The sequence below is a fragment of the Pongo abelii genome, chromosome 6, assembly GCF_028885655.2.
Source record: "Pongo abelii isolate AG06213 chromosome 6, NHGRI_mPonAbe1-v2.0_pri, whole genome shotgun sequence".
Classification (NCBI taxonomy): Eukaryota; Metazoa; Chordata; class Mammalia; order Primates; family Hominidae; genus Pongo; species Pongo abelii.
This window is the reverse complement of record NC_071991.2, coordinates 136,214,677-136,237,298: the sequence shown is the minus strand read 5'-3', so window position 1 is coordinate 136,237,298 and position 22,622 is coordinate 136,214,677. Positions and strand designations below refer to the sequence as shown.

Genomic DNA, 22,622 nt, shown 5'->3' with positions numbered 1-22,622 from the left:
GCTGAGCCAGTGCGGAAGAAGAGTCTGACAATTCACAAAAGGGGATGAGATGAATCTGGAGTACCAGTGGAGGAGCTTTCTTTAGAAATGAGGGGATATGTGGGAGGCTGATGCGGGTGGATCACAAGGTCAGGAGATTGAGACCATCCTGGCTAACATGGTGAAACCCCGTCTCTACTAAAAATACAAAAAAAAAAAAAAAAAAATTAGCTGGGCGTGGTGGCGGGCACCTGTAGTCCCAGCTACTCGGGAGGCTGAGGCAGGAGAATGGTGTGAACCCGGGAGGCGGAGCTTGCAGTGAGCTGAGATAGCACCACTGCAGTCCGGCCTGGGCGGAAGAGTGAGACTCCGTCTCAAAAAAAATAAAAATAAAAATAAAAAAATAATAAAAAAAAGAAATGAGGGGATATGCTTCTTCTAATTTAATGGGAAGGAGGAGGGAAAGGTTGGGCACAGATAAAATCAGGTTGTAGTTGGCTGGTAGAAGGTTGAGGAACCAGTCATGTCATGGCTTTTATCCTCAGAGCAGAGAAGGCAGAGTCATCCATTGAGAATAACAGAAGAAATGTGGCAGGGCAGGAGGTTTGAAGGAGAGGAGAGATTTGAAAGACCTATTATGGAGAATGAGACAACACAGATTAGGGACACAGGAATTATTTCTTAGCCTTGAGAGTGGTTGAGTTTGACTATCATGAAATTGAAGTGGCTCTAATTAATGTTCTCGAGTTTCATTGATGAACATTCAGTACCCAAGTATATGCATTGGGATTGATGAAGACTAGGGCTTTGTCAGGCACATGTGATGTGCAGGTGAGAGGGAGCAGTTGAAATGATAGACCAGGTGCTGCAAAGGAAAGGTGTGGAAAGCTGGGGTCATTTAAACATGACAGAACTTTGTTGATTCTTCCTCTTAAATCCATCCACACCGTGACATCAGTTGGAGCCACTGTCATCTCTCCCCAACAGCTTCTTAATTGTCTCCCTGCCTCTGGTCTTGAATGTACGATGTTAGGGTGAAGCAGTTCTGATGCTGAACACAGCATGGCAGCTGATAGGTAAAATGGGGTTCACTGGTGTTGAGTAAGCCAAGTTTGCTGAAGGTCCAACACCTTGGATGCATCTCAGGATGACAGGAGGACTGGAAAAGAGGAGGAAGACCTACCACCAGCCGCTTAGCTTAGCTTGTCCTGCGTTTTCCAAAGGGAAAGGCTCATCTCACGAGCTGACCTGAACTTGTTCACTGCTGGTCTCTGATTGTTACTTCTCTCTGCTTCCAGGCTTTTCCTGATTCCCTGTCTTTCCCCTTCGCCCTGACTGCCAGTGCACTCCTCAGTGTACTCTCTCTAAGTAGCAATGTAATGCTGAGCATTCTGGGGATGGGCTTAGGAGCCACCTTGTGCTGCCAGAATCTACGTTTTGTTTGTTTGTTTGTTTCCCCCTTGACTACTGCTTTTCTCAGTGTGTAGCATGATTCTGCTCCTTTCCTTGTTTGGTTTCTGCTGATGAATTTTTAGCTGTAATTTTTGGCAGGTTTGTGTTGTTATTTCTCTTATTTGTTCATTGTTCATAGGTGTTGCAGATCCAAGATTCCCTGATAATGCCTTATAAATTCAAGCCCATCGTAAGATTTTTTTAATAAACATCATTATTCAGTGGTTTTCTCATTGTGGACTTTTGATGTTACCCTGATGTAGTTGGATGAGAATGGTAGCAGCTTATTCTAGTGGGAAACCAGAATCATTGGCTTTATCCGTGCATATCTAATATAATTTCAACAAGTTTATAAATGGATTGTAAAGTTAGTGTTACCAAGGGGAGCCTGATCACTCTCTATTTGCTGCTATTTGCTTTTTTTTGGTTAAAAAAAAGAAAAACCACAGGAATGTGGATTTCAAGATGCCTTCAGTTACCGCATGAGCCTTTATTTGCCATCTGATGACATTATTACTCCTTTTTAGCGAGGGTAGGCGTGTTATGTATCAGTGAGTCAGGCCACGTGATAGTTGGTATTGCTGCTTCCTTGAGAAGGTAAGCTCTCCCTGGACTAATCCTGTGAGTAGCAAGTACAAATACCTGGGCTGAGACACTTCACAAGCAGACCTCACTGTCTGGTTGCTTTACCTCAGGCCTATCCCATACTCTACCAACCATCTAACTTGCCTTCCTCACTCTGTCGGCCTGTGTTTTATACTGAATAGAAAAAAGGGATGCATTAAAGTGGGATTTTTATATACATAGCTGATTGAAACCTTCAAATGCAATTTTGTTCCCCAAACTTTTATATAGGTGTGATCCATCCTGCAACAGAATCAGAGAATTTCTGTCTGTCATTTTTTTTTTAAACCTTTTCATCAGGGCATGGAGTCCCTAGAAATATGACATTCTTTTTCTGATGAGAATAGAGTTGAAATCCTCGCACTACAAACATAACAACAGATAATAAGTGGACAGCTATTTTTCATTGTTTTTCTCTTAATATGCCGCTAAGACTTCCTGAGACTTTGGTAGGTAAACTGGTAAACATTGACTTTTTTTTTAGATTTTGCATATGAATATGCTTTAAAAACCCACACTGTGCCGAAAGCACCAGCACCGCGAATAATCTCTATGTAGTCTCAGATTTCCCTTTAATTATTTGGAAAAGGAATGGAAGCTTCTTTTCCTTCTCTTCCTCCCTTCGTCCATAACCCCCTTTCCATTGTTTTGCCTCAGTTGGGAAACTCCACAAGGTTCCACATGACAGCCAAGGGGATGGAAGCAGAGAGAGTCAGAAGGTGAAGTAATCTGACCACAGTTTCATATTTAATAATCCCCTTAGAACTCTATGAATGTGGAGATGATTATATTCTCTTGGCATGAAGGAATAGGCCCAGGGATGTTAAGCCAGTCTGTCTGACTCCAAAGCCTCTACTTTTTCCCCTCACAAAATAGATATTTGTTCACAGGAGAGTGTCTTGTTTTGGAAACCATGGGCAGTGCGGGGGGATTGGTGAGAAGCATGGTCTTTGGAGTCCAAAAGACATTAGGAGGAAATCACCTAATTTCTTTGTGAGTTGGTTTCATTCATAAAACAGAGGCAGTGAGTACTTTTTAGTGATGTTGTGGGCCTGGGTTAATGCTCATACAATGCTTAACTCAAAATACTAATTCAGTAAATGACAGCTTGTAAAAAGAAAGATGTCATGTTAGAGCAACTTCAGAAGCAAGGCTGACTTAGACCTAACTTAGACAAACCATTGGTTCCAACTGACTGCAGCTGGACAGACTCTGCCCATAGTTACTGTTCTTCTGAAATATCTAATTTGAAAAGGAACAATTCACAGTTATTGAAAAGAAATGTTGAAATAAGAGTCCCACGTATATTAGGGTTAGGATATATTGATTTCACCAGAAATACAACAGATCTCTTAGATGTATATTTCTTTAAATCATGTGGCATATTGTTTTAGTCAAAGAACACTTGGCTAGTTCAGGTTAGCTCAAGTAAAAAGAGTTGATTGAAGGATACAGGGGCACCTTATGGAACTTAAGGGCAGAAAATATAGCTGGGTCTCCTGGGGACCAGTAAATGGTCAGAAACAGAACGTGCTGCCTTCGTCTTGTAGCGTCTCTCTAGTTTCTGGTTTTCTTTTTTTGCAGCATTCTGCAACATGAGACAGCATTTGATACTTGAGTTGCCTGAGGTATTTGAATAGGTACTGGGTACCCACTGGGTCTTGCTGACCTTTGTGGCTCATGTGGTTGGAGTCACTTGTGCTAATTGTGGGCATTCAGGCCTGCCTTTTAGCAAAAGATATGAGGCCTTTTAGCAGAAGATACAGGTTTGCAGCAGAAGATACAGATGGATCTGTAGGGAAGAGCAGGCACAGCAAGCCTGTCAGCTATTCATATTTGTAGTTGTCACAGAAAGCCTGTCAGCTATTCATATTTGTAGTTGTAATATACAAAAGAAGGAAAGATCTAGAAATGAGTTGTGTGTTTTCTAAAGTCTGGTAGTGCAGGTCCTCGAACCGAAACTTGTAGCATCACTTGGTGGCAGAGTGCCCGGTAACATGCTAAGTTTTAATGAGAAAATAATTCTCTTGAAAGTTGATCCTGTAAAGCTGAATTTATAAGTTTGCTGTTGTCACTTTATAATAAGTATTGAATATTAATCTTCATGTTCTTTTGTATGTCTTCCAGAGATATGAAGACTATGGAATGACTCCCCCAACGGGTCCATTGCCAAGGTAAGGTTTTCAAAACAAAATGTATTATCATTTTCTCACATAGGCTGTTTTTAAAAACTTTATAAACTCACTAATTTTAGCTAATATGAGCAGATGTAAAACTCTGCGTTGTATATTCTCTTGATCTAACCAGAAGAGGAGGGAAAAAAAGTTGGAATTTAAGTTCTGTTCCAGTAATGACAGGCTAGGTAATTTGGACCAACTCTCCTGCTGAGGACAACTGGAAAAGCTGAGTAAGATATTAACATTAAAAACCCCAGAGAGTTAACAGGGCTGTGAAGCGTTATGAGACCAAGATCCAGGAAATCTAGAGGCATGAGCCCTGCTTCTTGGGCCACTTTTTCTCCAGGGACACCTGCGGATTCCAGAAGAAGCACCTGGGAAGCCAGGCAAAGCCTTTGACAGACTCATGGGGCTGGGAGCACGAGGGGAGACCCTGGTAAACATCCAAAGGTTTTGAGTTTGGACCCTTACGGGTTATGCTCTAGGAGTAAGGGTGAATCATAAGTAGATCAGTCCCTGCAGGAAGTAAAGCTCAGCTTTGAAAGTTGATTAGGGTTGCTCCCTGGCAGAAACAAATGAACATCCCTTTTCGAAGAAGATTATATCACTCTTAGCTTTATATTATTGCTACAGTAGCCCCCCTTCCACACACCCCGACACCCACCCCCAGGCATATGAGAAGAAAAGAAAATACAGTTATTTTTTTAATTAAAAAGAAATAGTAGAAGCAGAACTACAGGGGATCCAGATATTGGAGTTATCAGACACAGATTCTAAAATAATTACACTTATGCTTAATATGGAGGTAAGGTCCATTGTCCAGGAAGATGTAAAAGTGCTACTTTATGTTAGACTGTTATAAGTGAAGGATTCTAGTGTAGTTCTAGGCTCAGTAAAAGAATGCTTAAATATAAAATAATAAGAGCAAAATAACTTAAAGATAATCCAAAAGAAGGTAGGAAATAGGAGAAAAAAGAACTTAGAATTTACAGGACATGCAGAAAGAAAACTTAAGATGGTAGAGATCTAAATTCAGATCTATAATGAATTACGTTAAATGTTAATAACTAGATATTTCAATTAAAAGACAAAGGTTATTAGATTTGATTTTTAAAAAATGTATTTGGCTTATGAGCAACACATCAAAAAATGTAAAGATACAGAAAGGATATAGAAGATTGGAACAACATGATTAATCAATTTGACCTAATTGACATATATAGAACCCTGGACTCAACTGTAAAATACATCTTCCTTTAAAATACATTTTTAAAATTTACCATATGCTGGACCATAACAAATCTTCACAAATTTCAAGAAGTGAAATCAGTCAGAGCATATTTGCTAATCCTAGTAGAATTAAGTTAGAAACCAAAAATAAAAGATAAAACCCAAAACTATAAAAACCTTGGAAGACATCCTAGGCAATAGCATTCTGGACATAGGAATGAGCAAAGATTTCATGATGAAGACGCCAAAAGCAATCACAACAAAAGCAAAAATTGACATATGGGATCTCATTAAACTTCAGAGCTTCTGCACAGCAAAAGCTCTAGTTTGCAAATATTTTCTCCTATTCTGTAGGCTCCTTGTCCTATAGAATGGGAGAAAATATTTGCAAATTATGCATCTGACCGAGGTCTAATATCCAGCATCTGTAAGGAACTTAACAAGAAAAAGAATAAACGACCCCATTAAAAAGTGGGCAAAGGACACAAACAGACAGTTTTCAAAGGGAGACATACATGCGGCCAACGAGCATATGAAAAAAAGCTCAATATCACTGATTATTAGAGAAATGCAAATCAAAATTACAATGAGACACCATCTCATACCAGTCAGAATGGCTATTATTAAAAGGTCAAAAATAACAGATGCTGGTGAGGTTGTGGAGCAAAGGGAATGCTTATATACTGTTGGTGAGAGTGTAAATTAGTTCAACCATTGTGGAAGGCAGTGTGGCGATTCCTCAAAGACATAAAAACAGAACTACCAACTGGTGTCAGAAAACAGCAGCACAGAGTGGATCCAGCACAGACCAGACTGTCATAGAAAAGATGCTTCATAAGACGTGTTTTGATTAGTATATTTAAGTAAATGTAATTTAATTGATGTTAAAAAAAAAAAACAGAACTGCCATTTGACTCAGCAATTCCATTAATGGGTATATACACAAAGGAATATAAATTGTTCGGCTGTGAAGAAACATGCATGCAAATGTTCACTGAAGCACTGTTCACCAAAGCAGAGACATGGAATCAACCTAAATGCCCATCAGTGACAGATCAGATTTAAAAAAGTGGTACGCATACATAATGGAATACTATGCAGCCATAAAAAAGAGCAAAATCCTGTCTTTTGCAGGAACATGGATGGAGCCAGAGGCTGTTATCCTTAGCAAACTAATGCAGGAACAGAAAACCAAATACTGCATGTTCTCACTTATAAGTGGGAGCTAAATGATGAGAACTCATGGACACAAAGAGAGGAACAACAGACATTGGGGCCTACTTGAGAGTAGCTGGTGGGAAGAGGGAGAGGATCAGAAAAAATAACTATTGGGTATTAGGCCTAGTACCTAAGTGACGAAATAATCTGTACAACAAACCCCTGTGACTTGAGTTTACCTATATAACAAACCTGCACATGTACCCCTGAACCTAAAATAAAAGTTTAAAAAAAAAAGAAAATCTCTGTGTGTTTGCAAATTAATTAGTACTCTTGTAAGTAACCTGCAGTACACTGAAGAAATCAAAATGGAAATCAAAACATCCTAAAATGAATAATAATGAAAATATAACATGTCAAATGTTGTGAGGTGCAGCTATAGCAGTGTTTAGGGGGGAAGTGTTGCCTTAAATGCATATATTGGAAAGAAGTGGCTGAAAAATCAGTGATCTAAGCATTGACCTCAAGATGTAAAAAAAGATGATCCAATTAAACGTAAAGGAAGTAGATGGAAGGAAATATTAAAATAATAATATAAATTAATGAGATAGAAAATAAATACCACATTAAAAGAGGATCAATAAAACCAAAAGTTAGTTCTTTGAAAACTAGTAAAATTGATAAACTCGCACAAGCTTGATCAAATAATCTGTGCAACAAATTATCAATAAGAAAAATGAAAAGGACACATTAATCCAGATCTTACAGACATTAAAAAGGAGATTTTATGAACTCATTTTTGTTAATAAATTTGGGGCTGGATGTAGTGGTGCATGGTTGTAATCCCAGCCACTCTGGAGGCTGAGATGGGAGGATTGCTTAAGCTCAGGCGTTTGAAACTACCCCGGGCAACATAGTGAAACCCTGTCTCAAAAATTTTTTTTTTCTGTAATGGAAAAATGCCTAGAAAGAGAAAACTTGAATAGCCATGTAACTATGTTTAAAGTGGAAATCATAATTACAGTTCCTCCCACAAACAAAACTCCAGGCCCAGGGGGCTTCAGCAGTGAATTCTGCCAAACACTGAAGGAGGGAAAGGTATCAGTATTATACAAACTCTTCTAAAAAATAGAAAAAGAACACTTCTCAGTTCATTTTATGAAACCAACATCACCTTGATATGAGGGACAAGGGCAAGAAGGACAAGGACATTGCAGGAAAAGAAATTGAGGGCCAGTTTCTCATGAACATAGATATAAAAAAATTGAAACTAAGTATCAGTGAGCATAACCAGCAGTAGACACAAAAGGATCTCATATTACAACCACATTGGATTTCTTTCCAGCAGTGTAAGGATGATTTAGCATTTAAAACCCAAGCAGTGTAAGTTACCACTTTAAGGAGAACAAAGGAGGAAAATCTTGTCATTTCAATAGATACAGCAGGTGGTAAAATTCAACATCCCATCATGGCAAAAATCTTAGCAAACAAAGAATAGAAGTGAACTTCTCAATTCTGATAAAAGGTATCCTGGCAAATATTACTCAATGGTGAAATGTTAAAAAGCCTTCCCTCTGAGAGCTGGAACAAGACAGAGATGCCTGCTCACATGACTTCTATTCAAAATTGCTCTGTAACAAGGCAAGAAAAACACAGAAAGAGTAAAGAATTCAAAGAAAGGAGTAATACTGTTATTATTCACAGATGATGTAATTCTGTAGTAGCAAATCCTAAAATGTCAACAAACAAATTGTTAGAATTTAGGGAATTTAGCAAAATTGCTAAATAGCAAGCCAACTAAATTTCAAAATAACTGGATGTAAAATCAGTATACAAAAATCTGTTTTATTTCTGCATATAAGCAACAAACAGAAAAGAAAAAAATTTCAAAGATGTCATTTAAAACAACACTTAGAAATATAAAACACCTCAGAATAAATCTAACCAAAGACTTTTAAGCCCTCTAAAGAAAGATGTTCACAGATTGGACAACTCAGTATTTTAAAAATGTCATTTCTCCCCATGTGATTTGTAGATTCAATGCAATCCCATTCAAAATCCCAGTAATTCCTTTTTAATATGTGGAAACTGACAGATGGATTCTAAAATGTATCTGGAAATGCAAAGGGCCAAGAATAGCCCCGACACTTCGAGAAAGAAGGAGGTGTTAGGACCATTCTAAATATTGTGCATTACTGTCAAGTGATTAAGATGGTGCAGCATTGCTGTGAGGCTGGAGAAATAGACCAGTCGACCAGCTATGTGTGGACACTGGTTTATTACAAAGCTGGCATTGCAGTAAAACAGAGTGAATCTCAGAAACCAAACCCAGCCATCCCTTCAGTGACCAGAAGTCACACCCAAGTAGGAATGTTATCTGCTTCCTAGTTACTTATTTTTTTTAAACCATCATCATTTTCAGAGGGGTTTGCTTTGCTTTTCTCCAGCCTTCCTCCCCTACCACACAGCTTTGTGATCCAAAAGCAGCAAAGGTAAAACTGGCGAGGTGAGCTTAGGTGATACAGGGCAGAAGTTAGAGATAGGGGACCATGACCAGTCCAGTTACCCAGGTTAGTCCCATTATTAATAGCTTTCACCCTCAAAAGTGTTGTGGTGTGGATGATAAAATGTATAATCACCCACTTTAAAGGATTTTAGAGTGTTGGACTGCAAACCATGTTAAGAATAGAGGGATGGAAATGTTGGCAAGAGGTGGGGGAAAGTAGGGAGAATCAAGTGAATGGCAAGAGCTAGTTTGTGGGTGGATGGTCCAGAGATTGTGTTTAGGTGAGGTGTGGGCTCCGGTTTACAGTTCTTGAAGGAGGAGCATGCCTCATGGAAAGCTCTTAGATCTATAAAGTCAGGGATGTCACACATCCCTCTCTGAGGCCAATCTAAAACAACAGCAGTTATTTAAAGAGAGTTACATAGGTAGCCTGGGTTTCAGTTTATGAGATATACTCTAGAAATAACACTGGAGAATAAGTGCAAGTCAGCCTACATTCTCACTAAACTGGTTACGTCTGTGAATTACTGGTTCAGTGTCATTTGCAAAGAACTGTAGCAGACTATTATCTTTTTTTTCTTGAATTTCTTCAGAAGAGTGGTTCTCAAGGTGAGGTTCTCAGACTCCTGGAGGGTACTTGAGACCCTTTTTGGGGGGAGGGGAATGTCTGTGACATCAAAACAACTTTCATAATATTACTAAGACGTTATTTTCCTTTTTTCCATTGTATTGACATTTGTACAGAAGTGCAGAAGCAATGGTGGGTGAAACTGCTAGTTGTCTTCTTTTTTTTTGAGGCAGAGTCTTGCTCCATCACCCAGGCTGGAGTGCAGTGGCATGATCTCGGCTCACCGCAACCTCCACCCCCCAGGTTCAAGCGATTCTCATGCCTCAGCCTCCCGAGTATCTGGATTACTTGTGCGTGCCACCACGCCTGGCTAATTTCTGTATTTTTGGTAGAGATGGGGTTTCACCATGTTGGCCAGGCTGGTCTTGAACTCCTGACCTCAGGTGATCTGCCCGCCTTGGCCTCCCAAAGTGCTGGGATTACAGGCATGAGCCACCACACCCGGCCAAAACTGCTAGTCTTTAGCATGCATCCAGGCAGTGCCACCAAATTGTATGAGTAGTCATCATATTCTTCACTGCCCTGTAATCACAGTTTTAAAAATGTGATTTATTAATTAAAAATTTATGTTAGCATGTCCTTGGTGAGGCAGTCAAAATCATAAATCTTATTAAACCTAGACCCTTAAGTCTTTAGTAGTCTGTGTGACAAAAGAGGAAATACATGGATAGCGTTTCTGTGGAACGTGGAATTTTGAAGAAAAGCCCTTGCTCCCATTGTTTGAGTGGAGACTGAACTGAACCAACTGCTTTTGTGCTTTTTACTTGAACAAACAGCTGGCAGAAGTGGTTATTCAGACTCGGGTGTTTGGCAGACACTGTCTTGAAAATGAAAGAAGTGAGCCTGTCACTTCAAGAAAAACAACCGCCAGTATTTGTTGCTAATGATAAAACGAGCTTTCAAGTGAAAATTTGAATTTTGGGAACTTGTCTGCCTGCCACTGTGAACTTGACAGCTTCCTAGCACCGAAAGACTTTTCTGGATGAGTTTGATGATGAGATTAATGAATGGGATTTTTCGATACTGCAAAATGAGAGGTAACAATATCGAGAAGGTTTGCATAACTCAGTGAACTATGTTCCAAATGACAGATGTCATAAAATCAGGCATGAGTTAGAGATCCCTTCAAAGTACAAGATGGAGCTATGGGTTTTAGCGTAACAGAGTACGAAAAGTTCACCAGTATAATTTCAGATTCCATATTGCAACTGACCCCTGAGGAACTACCACTTGTGGAATTTTTGTGTGGTAGTAAGAAGAATGCCTGCAATATTTTTTTAAGATTATCTGAAAAGGCTATTAAAATACTCCTTCCTTTTCCAACTACGTATTCTCTGAAGCCAGATTTTCTTCCTAACATCCAGCAACTGACAGGATGCAAACTCTATGAGAATCCTTCTGTTAAGGACATTTGAACAATATAGTGCTACTCTTCTCACTACTTTTTTTTGAGGGAGGATTGATGAATAGTTAATTTCATGAAAAATATTATGTTAATATATGTTTAATTGTTATTTGTAAATAAATTTTTAAAATAAATACTTTTTTTCCATTTTAATTTCTAATGTGGTAAATAGCGATACAATCCACAGAAACAAAAGCTCTTGGGAGTCCTCAATAATTTTTATGAGTCAAAAGAGGCCTGGAGATAAAAAAAAGTTCGCGATCCACTACTTTAGAACACTGGTTTTCAGCCTTGATGAACAGCAGGATCGTCTGTGATTTTAAAAGTTACCACTGTGGAGCTTGCAGTGAGCCAAGATTGCGCCACTGCACTCCAGCCTGGGGGACAGAACGAGACTCTGTCTCAAAAAAAAAATTACCGCTGTGTTGGTCTCACCCCTAGGGTTTCTGTTTCAATTCGTCTGGGGTGCAGTGTGAGCGCTGTGATTTTTTCAGGCCCCCCAGGTGATGCGGACGTGTAGCCAGGGGTAGGAAGCACAGGACTAGGCAGATGCTGGAGATGAGCAGGCCCTGGCTTTGTCAGCATCAACTGTATTGCAGGCACTGTTCTTAGTGCTGGAGGTAGGGCAGTGAACAAATAGAAAAATCCCTTCCCTCAGGGAGCAGGAGAAACATCTCTTCCCCCTTCCAGGAGAGGAGATGGCTAAGCAGGTAGATAAATGTTACCTTCTGTAAGGTTGGGGGTGGACCTCATGGAATACTAAGGCCAGGGTGCAATGGAGTCCTGATGTGCTGGTTTGCTTTGCCTTCAGACCAGGTTTTGGCCCCGGTTTGCTGCAGTCTTCAGAGCTGGTGCCCCCTGACCCCCAGCAGCCACAGGCTTCCACCGAAGCCCCATTTGCTGCCAGAGGGATCTACTCGGAGGAGATGCCGTCGGTGGCCCGGCCTCGGCCTGTCGGGGGTACCACAGGTATATGTGGCTGTTTAGCTTCCATTTCTGAGCTACGGGACATTTACTTGAAAGAAACTTTATTTTAGGCATCTCAGAGTGTCAGTGTGCAGTGGCCTCTGCCGCTGTTCAGGGCTGTTTCCCCTAAGATCCTGACCGAGATGGAGGCGGAGAGAGAGGCCAAGCTCCCAAAGCTGCTGTCTGCTGATTGGCTCTGGAACCAGGCCCTTCATGTGAAATTCACGGCACGTTTCCTCCAGGAAAAACGTTTCCAAATCCTTACTGTAAATGGAAAGATCTAGGTCTGAGCACTTTGGATGGCATGAAAACAAGAGTTAGTTTTCAAGAAGGTGCTTTTTTCAGCTTGTAATGAACAACTCTCAAAGTCTGGGTCAGACAGAGCAAAACTCTTATCTCAAAACAAAACAAAAGCAAGTAGTTTAAGCCAATTCCAAATTTGCAATACTTGGTGGATATTTTTTCATTATGGTTTTTCTAGGAAATTATTTTATTTTGCATTGTCTATTACTCAGCAAAACAAATAGTGTATCCTGGAATCCTGTAGGTTTTCCTGAACTTTACAGGTGCTTTGCTTTGCAGTGAGTCTTGATTCCCCTGCTAATTTTAGGTATTTGAACCTCCCTACATGGCATGCATACTAAGCAAAATTCAGATGTATTAATTTTTAGTTTAAAATCTGAACGAATATAGAAATTATACATGTTTGATAACATTCAAAAGGAAATTATTTTTAAATTTCTATTAGATGAAATTATGTAAAAACGTATAATGGAAAATGTTAAGATCTATTAGAAGGATTACCTTTTTAACTATAGAAAATTATGAAACATGTATTTGTTTGAAAATTGCTAATTATTTTCAAAAAAAGAAAATAGTACCTAGGAGAAATTTACAGCACCTCACGATCAAGAAGTATTTTTATTGTAGAAGATACCTCATATAAATTAAGTGGGCCAACCTGGAAAGATCAGTGGGAGGAGGAAAAAGGTCCAGTTTTTAAGTTATTTTAAAATTGCAAATTAACACCATAATGCACCATTTCAGTCATGAAATTATTTTTATAATAATGTGGCATGGTAAAGTTAGCATCCAGTTTCTGTATGTACTGGGAATATTCGTACTTACCTCCTTGGTTGTTCAGCTGATAAAAGAAGATGACAGAAATGCCCAAAATAGTGCCTAGCATAGCATAAACTTTCAATAAATATTAGCTGCCATGACTATTGTCACTGTTATTTTCAGTGGTGGCATAAATTACTAAATTTTTGGAAGGCAGTTTGGCGGTAGGACTTACAGAGCGTTTGATTTGGTAATTCCAGTTCTGGAAATCCAGGCTCACTCTCCTAAAATCCAAAATACTGGGGGAAAATGACATGTGCCAAGATATTTATCACAGCATTATTTGCATAATAGCAAAGAATTGTTAGTTTCCCCAGATACTCAGTAGTAAGGTCATCCTTGAGTAAATCCTGCAGCTGCTTAAGATGAAGAGGTCATAATAAACCAGAAAAGGGAGATTTGAGATTTTACCAGTTGCCTCCTATGTGTTTGATGCTTGATCTGTTTTATGTCTTTTAATCCTTGAAATAACCCTCTGAGGTAGATTTTTTTTTTTTTTTTTTTTTTTTTGAGATGGAGTTTTTGTTCTGTCGCCCAGGCTGGAGTACAGTGGCACAATCTCGGCGCACTGCAACCTCCGCCTCCTGTGTTCAAGCGATTCTCCTGCCTCAACCTCCCGAATAGCTGGGATTAGGATTACAGGCTCCCGCCACTGCGTCCAGCTAATTTTTGTATTTTTGGAAGAGATGGACGGGGTTTCGCCATGTTGGCCAGGCTGGTCGTGAACTCCTGACCTCAGGTGATCCGCCCACCTCAGCCTCCCAAAGTGCTGGGATTACGGGCGTGAGCCACTGCACCCAGCTGAGGTAGATTTTTTATTCCTGCTGGAGAAGTGAGGAATCAAGGCTCAGCGGTAGCCATAGCCCGTTGCTCAGGGTCACATGGCTTGTCGGTGGCTGAGCTGGAATGCAAACCCTGGCTTGCTGGGCTCAATGCTGACTCATGGGGGAAGCCTGTGCTGTACTGTTAAGTGAACAACACAGGATACAAAATCCTACCGAATGATGATTTCAGCTACTGGAGTGGCTTTACACAGAAGGTGTGCTTTTCTCCCTGTGCAGTTGGTTGAGCCTTTGGAAATAGGGAACACTGCGCTGCTCTTGTAGCATTTTGCAAGATTTGCTCAAACAACGTCTGTTGGGCAAGGAGTGCTGGTAGTCCTGATCATTTTAATACTGTTAGGATTTTTCAGTAACTGACCTGGTGCTCCAGTAGAGTGCATTGCTCTGCCCAGAGCCAGGACAGCTTTTCCTGATTTTTAGTTATCATTAAATATCCAAATAAAACCGTTGAGGAGTTTTTTGTTTTTTTTTTTTTTTTAATGTGGTTGATTAATTGAGGTTGTTGGTCAGGTACAGTAGCTCACAGCTATAACCCCATCATGTTGGGGGGCCAAAGTGGGAGGATCACTTGAGGCTAGGAAGAGTTCAAGACCAGCCTGGCCAACATAGTGAGACCCCATCTCTTAAAATAAAGAATTGAGAGAATCGAGGTTGTTAATTAGACAACTAGAGTAGGAATAGCCTTAAAGATGGAAGAGGTGCCTCCTTTAGCTGTGGACGCTTGGAGCCTTTGTGGTTCCAGTCTGAGCAACACTGGTGAATTTGATGAAATTTGCAAATTTGGAAATAAGTATTCTATTTCACAGTGCTTAAGGATCACTTTTCTCGCCCTTAATTTGCAGTATAGGTGTATTTCCATATGACAGAAGTTGGTGAGGGAGAAAAACATTGTGTATTACCTGGCTTCCATAGCCACAGGAGGCTGCAGATGTCTGGGTATAGGAGGATAATTAGCTACAGAGAGTCCTCTGGCTCTGCCATCAGCTCACCGCACCAGTGAGGCTGGGGGAGTGGTTTTAATTGTCTTGTGGCTACATTACAGACACAATATGAGTTATAATGAAAATATACTATAATATGCTGAATTTAAATAGATGCATATTCTGCCTTTTAAGGGAAAAAAATAAGCATATTGTATATCCAGCTCCTTGTGAATCTCGAAGCCACAAGCAAGCAAGAGCCAGGCTTCAGCTTCATGGTGGCTCCCAAACCTTTCACCCCTTTCTTAATAAATGAGCTGCTCCTTGTTGGTAACTGCCAGAGATGAATGGAAGCACCTTCTGTGGTACCGTTTATCCCCAGTCCTAATGTCTAGCCACGAAAACAAGGGCATCACTGTCAGCGTCTGAATTAAAAGAAAATCAGAGTCCAGGAACCAAGAAGCTTACGGTCTGTTGCTCTTAGGAAATGCCATTTCTGGAGATAGAACTGGTACCAAGTCATGATCCCTTGTCCTTAAGGAGTGCAGTGATGAGAGCTGACAGTGTCTTCTGACAGGGTGTTTCCGAAACGGTTGCATCAGGGGTGGGATTGAGGTTCCACTGGGGCTGTTGCGGTGCTCACAGGGCTTTCTGATGGGCTGGTAGGAAGTGCGCAGGAAAGAGGAGTGGGGCATAGGGTGTAGGTTTTTAGATCTGAGCAAGTAGGGGTGCACAGCCCTGGGTGGAAATGGGGAGGGCGAAATGGGGGACAGACTTAGGCTTAGGGATGAATGTCACGGAGTCAAGAATTCTGTTTCAGACTTTTTTTGCAATGGAATTTTCTTCTTTTATTTGTTTATTTTTATTGCTTGGTCCATGGTGCTTCATGGTACATTTCCCTACCGCTTCGTGGTGCATTTCCCTACCTATGGGACCCTCAGGAAATGCTGACAGTATGGCAGTTGAGGTGAGATTTCTGGAGATAGAACTGGTACCAAGTCCTGATCCCTTGTCGTTAAGGAGTGTAGTGGTCAGAGTTGACAGTGTCTTCCTCGGCAGCCATACTCGGCTATAAATGTTGACCAGGCCACTCCACCGTGTTCCTTCCAGGCTCCCAGATCCAGCACCTGACACAGGTGGGGATTGCCAGCAGAATTGGAGCTCAGCCAGTGGAAATCCCGCCAAGCAGAGGCAGCCAGTATGGGGGGCCAGGCTGGCCTTCGTACGGGGAGGACGAAGCAGGGCGAAGAGAGGCCGTGAGTATCTCCTGTATGGGTCATCATTTAAAATTTAGACATAGGCCAGGTGCGGTGGCTCACACCTGTAATCCCAGCACTTTGGGAGGCCGAGGCGGGCAGATCACGAGGTCAGGAGTTTGAGACCAGCCTGGCCAACATAGTGAAACCCCGTCTCTACTAAAAATACAAAAAAAATTAGCCGGGCGTGGTGGCGGGCGCTGGTAGTCCCAGCTACTTGGGAGGCTGAGGCAAGAGAATCGCTTGAACCCGGGAGGTGGAGGTTGCACTGAGCCGAGATCATGCCACTGCACTCCAGCCTGGGTGACAGAGTAAGACTGTCTCAGAAAAAAAAAAAAAAAAATAGACATAATCCCTCAATTTAGCAGCTTCTGCCTTGGGGGGGGTCCCTTCTTAAAACCTACATTTAAAAAAGTTTTAATCTCTCTCACGTTTTCCCTCCTTGCTTGTGTTTTGGCTTACAGTTTTTAGCATCTAGCTTTTAGGAAGTATATAATTTTTCTTGAGGCAGAGTTCAAGCTTTCAGTAGTAAATTTGAATCTATAGATGACAACTCTGGAGTTCACGTTTGGTGGGATTGCTGTATAAATACTCATGCTCTTCCATGGCATTTGTGTTTCACTGTGGGTTTGTTAATGTCATTTGTATTATGACCATGCGTAGGTAATTTTGTAATAAGCACACAGTTGGGGACATTTTAAGGCACAGGTTTTCTTTTTGAGACTTCTGTTCACTCACTCAGTGTGAGCATTGGTAATTCCTACAAGTGCTTTCATTTGCTTTTCTCAAGAACTGTATATCCTGGGGGGATAAATTAATGAAGTTTGAAAATACCACCCAGAATATTACTTTTTGTTTTCTCCTTATCGTTATGCTACAGCGTCTGTTGCATTTCTGTGCCTTCCCAACAGACACACTCAATTCCTTTCATGGCTGGATGCTCTTACCTAGTGAAAGGACATTAACTTTAGAATAAGGTGCTTCCCTAAAAGAGACATTGTTATGCTTAGAGTCTCAGGTATCTGCTTTAAGTTTGCTGCCATTTCTCTCTTTCTTTGCGTTCATTTTGCCCAGCTTAGCTTCATGAGGTGTTTGGGGTTGGTTTTGATGTTTTGTTTTTTTGAAGAAATGGAGACAAGGTCTCACTATGTTGGCCAGGCTGGTCTTGAACTCCTGGCCTCAAGCAATCCTCTCTCCTTGGCCTCCCAAAGGATTGGGGTTACAAGTATGAGCCACCGTGCCTGGCATGGTGTGTTAAGGTTTTCTTGTCACATCCACTTTGGAGCACTGCTCGGTCACTATTTGGAGAAGTGAAACGTAGAAAGAACCTAGAGCTGGAATGCCATGTTTGGCTCACGAATAACTTGGCCCTAGCCTGTTTTTTAGTATGCAGATTTAAGTACTCTTACATATAAATGCCAAGAGACATTTTTTTCCACTGGGGGAAAAATAAACATGAAAAAAAACCTGAAAAGTGTAATAATTCTTGTGAAACTACTGCCAAATTAATCTCTATGCTGCAAATATCAGCAAAACTATTTTATGCTTTAGTGCAGGTAAGTTTTTAAAGACAAGGCTCTACAGAGCCCTCAGTAGACACACACACACACACAGAGACAGGAGACAGACAGCAGCTAGATAAAGTGGAAGATGGTTACATGGGCTCCAGTCCAGGGCAAAGGCAGCTGTTCCCCTTGTCAGCCTGGCATGGATCCGCTTAACCCCCTTCAGCTCTCAGATATCACCCGACCTTTCACCTCATGGGGCACTCCAGCCTCCCTCCCTTCCTTTTCTCCCCAGCCCCCTGGTGTCTTCACCCCTCACCTGCGGCACAGGCAGCAGGGCCCTGTTGGAGGGCTGAGTTGGTGGATGGCCATGGGCAGTCCTGGGAACCTTCCTAAAGCCAGTTTGCATTTGATGTTTCGGCTTATTCTTCGTAGGAAGTACAGTGACGTTTGCCATGTTTTTCAGACACACATGCTCGGACATCAAGAGTATTCTTCTTCACCGCTATTTCAGGTGCCAAGGACTTCAGGCAGGGAGCCCTCAGCTCCTTCTGGGAACCTCCCCCACCGGGGACTGCAGGGCCCTGGGCTAGGTTACCCCACCAGCTCCACGGAAGACCTCCAGCCCGGCCACTCCTCAGCCTCTCTCATCAAAGCGATCCGCGAGGAGCTCCTCCGGCTCTCCCAGAAACAGAGCACCGTACAGAACTTCCACAGCTGATCGGCCTCGCCTTGCAGATTTGCCAAGTATCCGCTTCCTGTGGAAGCAAGACCAAAAGGAAATCAACTGAGTGGGTGTTTGGAAGAGGAAGGAGCAACTCCTGGGCAGCCTGCCCAAGGGAGGGAGCAAGTTGCAATTTAGAAGATGCCATACGTCGTGTGACAGCTCATGAGCCTTTCACTGGGCGGGCAATTGTCTGACCACTTGGGTTCAGTTGAAATATATGTATTTTGGCCAAAAGCCAGCAGCACTTCACAAAAACAAAACACAAACCTAAGCTAACAAAATGACTGCATTCGTCTCTTTTTTAAAGGCAGAGATAGACAGCATAGGGATGAAAGGAACCAAGCGTTTCCATGGGATTGAGACTGGTACGTGTACGATGAACCTGCTGCTTTGTTTTCTGAGAAGAGGTTTGAAGACATTTTATTAACAGCTTAATTTTTCTCTTTTACTCCATAGGAACTTATTTTAATAGTAACATTAACAACAAGAATACTAAGACTGTTTGGGAATTTTAAAAAGCTACTAGTGAGAAACCAAATGATAGGTTGTAGAGCCTGATGACTCCAAACGAAGCCATCACCCGCATTCTTCCTCCTTCTTCTGGTGCTACAGCTCCAAGGGCCCTTCACCTTCATGTCTGAAGCGCAACTTTGGCTTTTTCAGTGGAAGAATATGTTGAAGGTTTCATTTTGTTCTAGAAAAAAAAAAAAAATCCCTCCGAAAGTGGGGCAAAAAGCTTTATATTTATTTGATTATCCAAAATACAGATCAAAGTTTAGATCTATGTTCTTCATTGTATTTGCTGTTTCTTAATTGGGCACACACAACTCCTGGTCACGTCCCAGTTCAGCACCAATCGCTAAGGCCAATCCTGTAGAATGAGGCTTTCAAGAGGTCCTAACTGATCCTTTCTTCCACTTTGCTGTTGATTTGTTCACAAATTATGTCTGAATGAGAAATCTTCTGTAAGCAAAAGTTATTTAATAATTCCCAGCACCACCAAATTGTTATACATACATCCCTACCAGTCACATTCCCTGTGTTCAGAGCCTGGAAATGAAATTGAGTTCAGTTCAGCCTCTCTGTAATGAATCAAGAAATGTAAAAGAGCTTTGAGAACACAAGGGAAAGGAGAGAGTTGCTTCTCATTTCTGATTTTATTGTGCTATTACTCTGTTGAGTGGCTATTAAATTGTCTTATGCTCTTTGGGCTAAGAGGGGATCATCTCGCTTAAGATTTACTCTTGATGTAAACATTTCCCCCACTTTCCAAATAATGGTAAAGAAAACAGTGGCAAGGGCCGTTCTGTTTTCTGGTACCTGAGTGAAACTCAGAAGAAAAGCAGGCTTAGCTAAGAGATTTTCACTATTAACCTGTTTTTATTAGATCAACGAAGACAGTCATGCATTGCTTAATGATGGGGATGCGTTCTGAGAAATGTGTCATTAGGCTGTTTTGTTGCTGTGCCAACATCCTAGATTGTACTTACACAACCTACGTGGTATAGCCTACTACACACCTGGGCTGTGTGGCATGGCCTATTCCTCTTAGGCTACAAGCCTGTACAGCATGTTGCTGTACTGAACACAATGGTAAGTATTTGTGTATCTAAACATGTCTAAACATAGAAAAGGTATGGTAAAAATAGAATTTTATAATCTTATGGGACTACCATCAATATGTAGACCGTCATTGACCAAAACATCCTGATGTGTGCATGACTGTACTTTTCATTAAATAACAGATAAGGGGCTATAGAATTTGGGGCTCTGACTAATCAAAACCTGTGTATCTGTGTCAAGTTTTAAGACCCCTGAAACAGCTAAAACAGATTTCCAAAGTGTAATCACTGGATTTCAAAACCATGTTTTAGCCCTTCATTAATGAAGCCTGGTGTACAGATTTAGAGTCTTACAATAAGAGGAAAGTTGGTTCTGGGAAGTTAAGATGTAGCCAGTTTTCATCTGGACACCTCTGAAAGAGAAGGAGTGCAGGAGAGTAAGTCTCTCAAGGACATTAAACAAAGGACCAGCAACATCTTATCAGGCGATCCTCAGAGGCTCCAAAGAGCATTGGAGAGAATGCCCCCTTCTGGGCTTGATGTCTTGGTTTTGGTTTAGTACCAAATTTCTCTTTGGTCTTGGTTTAATACCCGACTCTCCCCAAATTGAATGATTCTCTTTGTATGTCACTCAAAAATACCAGGTTTCCTGAATATCTTATTAAGAATTTCAGATATCCTAGCAGAATTTTATTATGGACACCTTGTAATGAATTCAAATCGTATGACAGCAAACGGGATAAATGGCCCCTTCTCTCCCAGTTCTGCTCGGGGCCATATGGGCTTGCACATAGAGTGTGCTAAAAATGGTGACCTTTGAGCATTGCAGAAAGAGGGTTCTGTTTCAAATTGGGCTGACTGTAAAAGCAATTTTGATGTCTTTCATACTACCATAAAGGGATTTTAACTATATTTTTATTCTTAGAAACAATACACCTTTAAACAGATGTCAAGACCAAAGATGATGTATAATAAACAGCCGGTGGTTATGGTGTGGTGTGAGCAGGCCCCCGGATCACCAGCCCTCTGCTGGTGGTCATAAAGCACACGCAGTTTGTACTTGCTTCCTCTCGATGCCTGCCACAAGTTTTACCAGTCACCAAACTCAGAACAAACTAGCTGTGTGAGCAGCACCGTACCCTAGCGGTCTTCAGACATTCAGTTCATGTCATCCACTGAAAGGAAGGGTCCTCGCGTTGACAGCGTGTGGCTTTGGAGTCTGTTTATGGAAGCACTCTACAATGAACAGTTGAATTTTATGTCTATTCTTTTTTCCTATTTTAAAAGTTCTAGTGGTAACACAAACTGTAAATTTGAGTCAGAATGTTTGGAGAAATGGTTTTTTTTTTTTTTCAGAGTCTACTTTGTCACTCACTGACCGTGTCTGGTTCCTTCTCTGAACTTCATTCTCCCCATCAGCCAAACAAGAACAGACCTCCCCCGCCACCTCCCAGGCTCCCTAGTTGTGAGAATCAGATGTGATCATGTGTGCAGATGTCCCGTGAGGAGGGAGCATAAAGCACTGTGAAAATGTAGCATGCTCTCTATGTGGATGCCCTGGGATGAGCGACGTGAAACGCTGCACTCCTGCGGTGAAGGATTCACACATGGGTAACGAGCAAAACTGAAAGCTCGGTGTGACTCAGTTTCCTCACTCCCATTTTGCTTTAAATTCACCTCCTTCACCAATTTTCCGATTGCATTTATTAAGCATCTTTCTGCTCCCGACTGTCTGGTGTCTCTGGCACCAAATAAGCCAGCAGACACGAGCCTTGCCTTCTGAGATTTTAGAATCTAAGATAGCACACGTGGGTATAGAAGATGGAAGATACCGATAAGTAACATGGTTTAAGTGTCAATAAAATTCATTCGAAGAGATCAGGCGCGGTGGCTCACGCCTGTAATCCCAGCACTTTGGGAGGCCGAGGCAGGTGGATCACTTGAGATCAAGAGTTTAAAACCAGTCTGGGCAACATGACAAAACCGCGTCTCTACAAAAAAATACAAAAATTAGCCGGGTGTGGTGGCGCATGCCTGTAGTCCCAGCTGAGACACGATAATTGCTTGAACCCGGGAGACGGAGGTTGCAGTGAGCTGAGATTGCGCCTCTGTACTTCAGCCTGGGCAACAGAGCAAGACTGTGTCTCAAAAGGAAAAAAATTCATTCAAAAGACATAAATGCATTAGGCACCCAGAAGAAGTTGCGGAAGTTGCATGTTTGGAAATGCAATATCTTGGGGAGACGTCAACTTCTGAAGTGACTTTGAAAGCAGGGTAGCTACCCAGGCAAATGGCGTGGAAGGAAGAGCTGAGAGTGGGCCTGGGAAAGGCTATAAGGAAGGAGTGAAGCTGTCACTGAAAATGAACTTGATCTTGATCCGCTTTAGTATGGGGACAGAATCCCCGACTGCACTATTGAGGGAGTTTTAGAAGAGAAGGAAGAGGTGCTGGAAGGATGCTTTTGCAGTCATACAGCAAGGAAATGACCAGGGCTGTGAAGATCTACAGAGGAAGTGCTCCAGTGTGGGGGAGGCAAGGGAAGAGGATGAAAATGATGAGAATG

At 41.5% G+C, this 22,622-nt stretch overlaps 1 protein-coding gene across 5 annotated transcripts in view; it reads left to right on the top strand.

Moving 5' to 3' along the window:
- Positions 1-22,622, top strand: part of KIAA1549 (KIAA1549 ortholog) — a 282,292-nt gene that overhangs the window by 132,504 nt on the left and 127,166 nt on the right. For 2 of the 5 annotated variants that reach the window (XM_054560668.2, XM_054560669.2), the window contains 3 exons: positions 4,183-4,229; positions 11,971-12,128; positions 16,120-16,265. In XM_054560668.2, the coding sequence (XP_054416643.1) occupies positions 4,183-4,229; positions 11,971-12,128; positions 16,120-16,265 (351 nt within the window). Of the gene's footprint in view, positions 1-4,182; positions 4,230-11,970; positions 12,129-16,119; positions 16,266-18,236; positions 20,115-22,622 lie in introns of those variants that run through there. The other 3 variants (XR_010140939.1, XM_024250070.3, XM_024250069.3) reach the window with 3 other exon arrangements.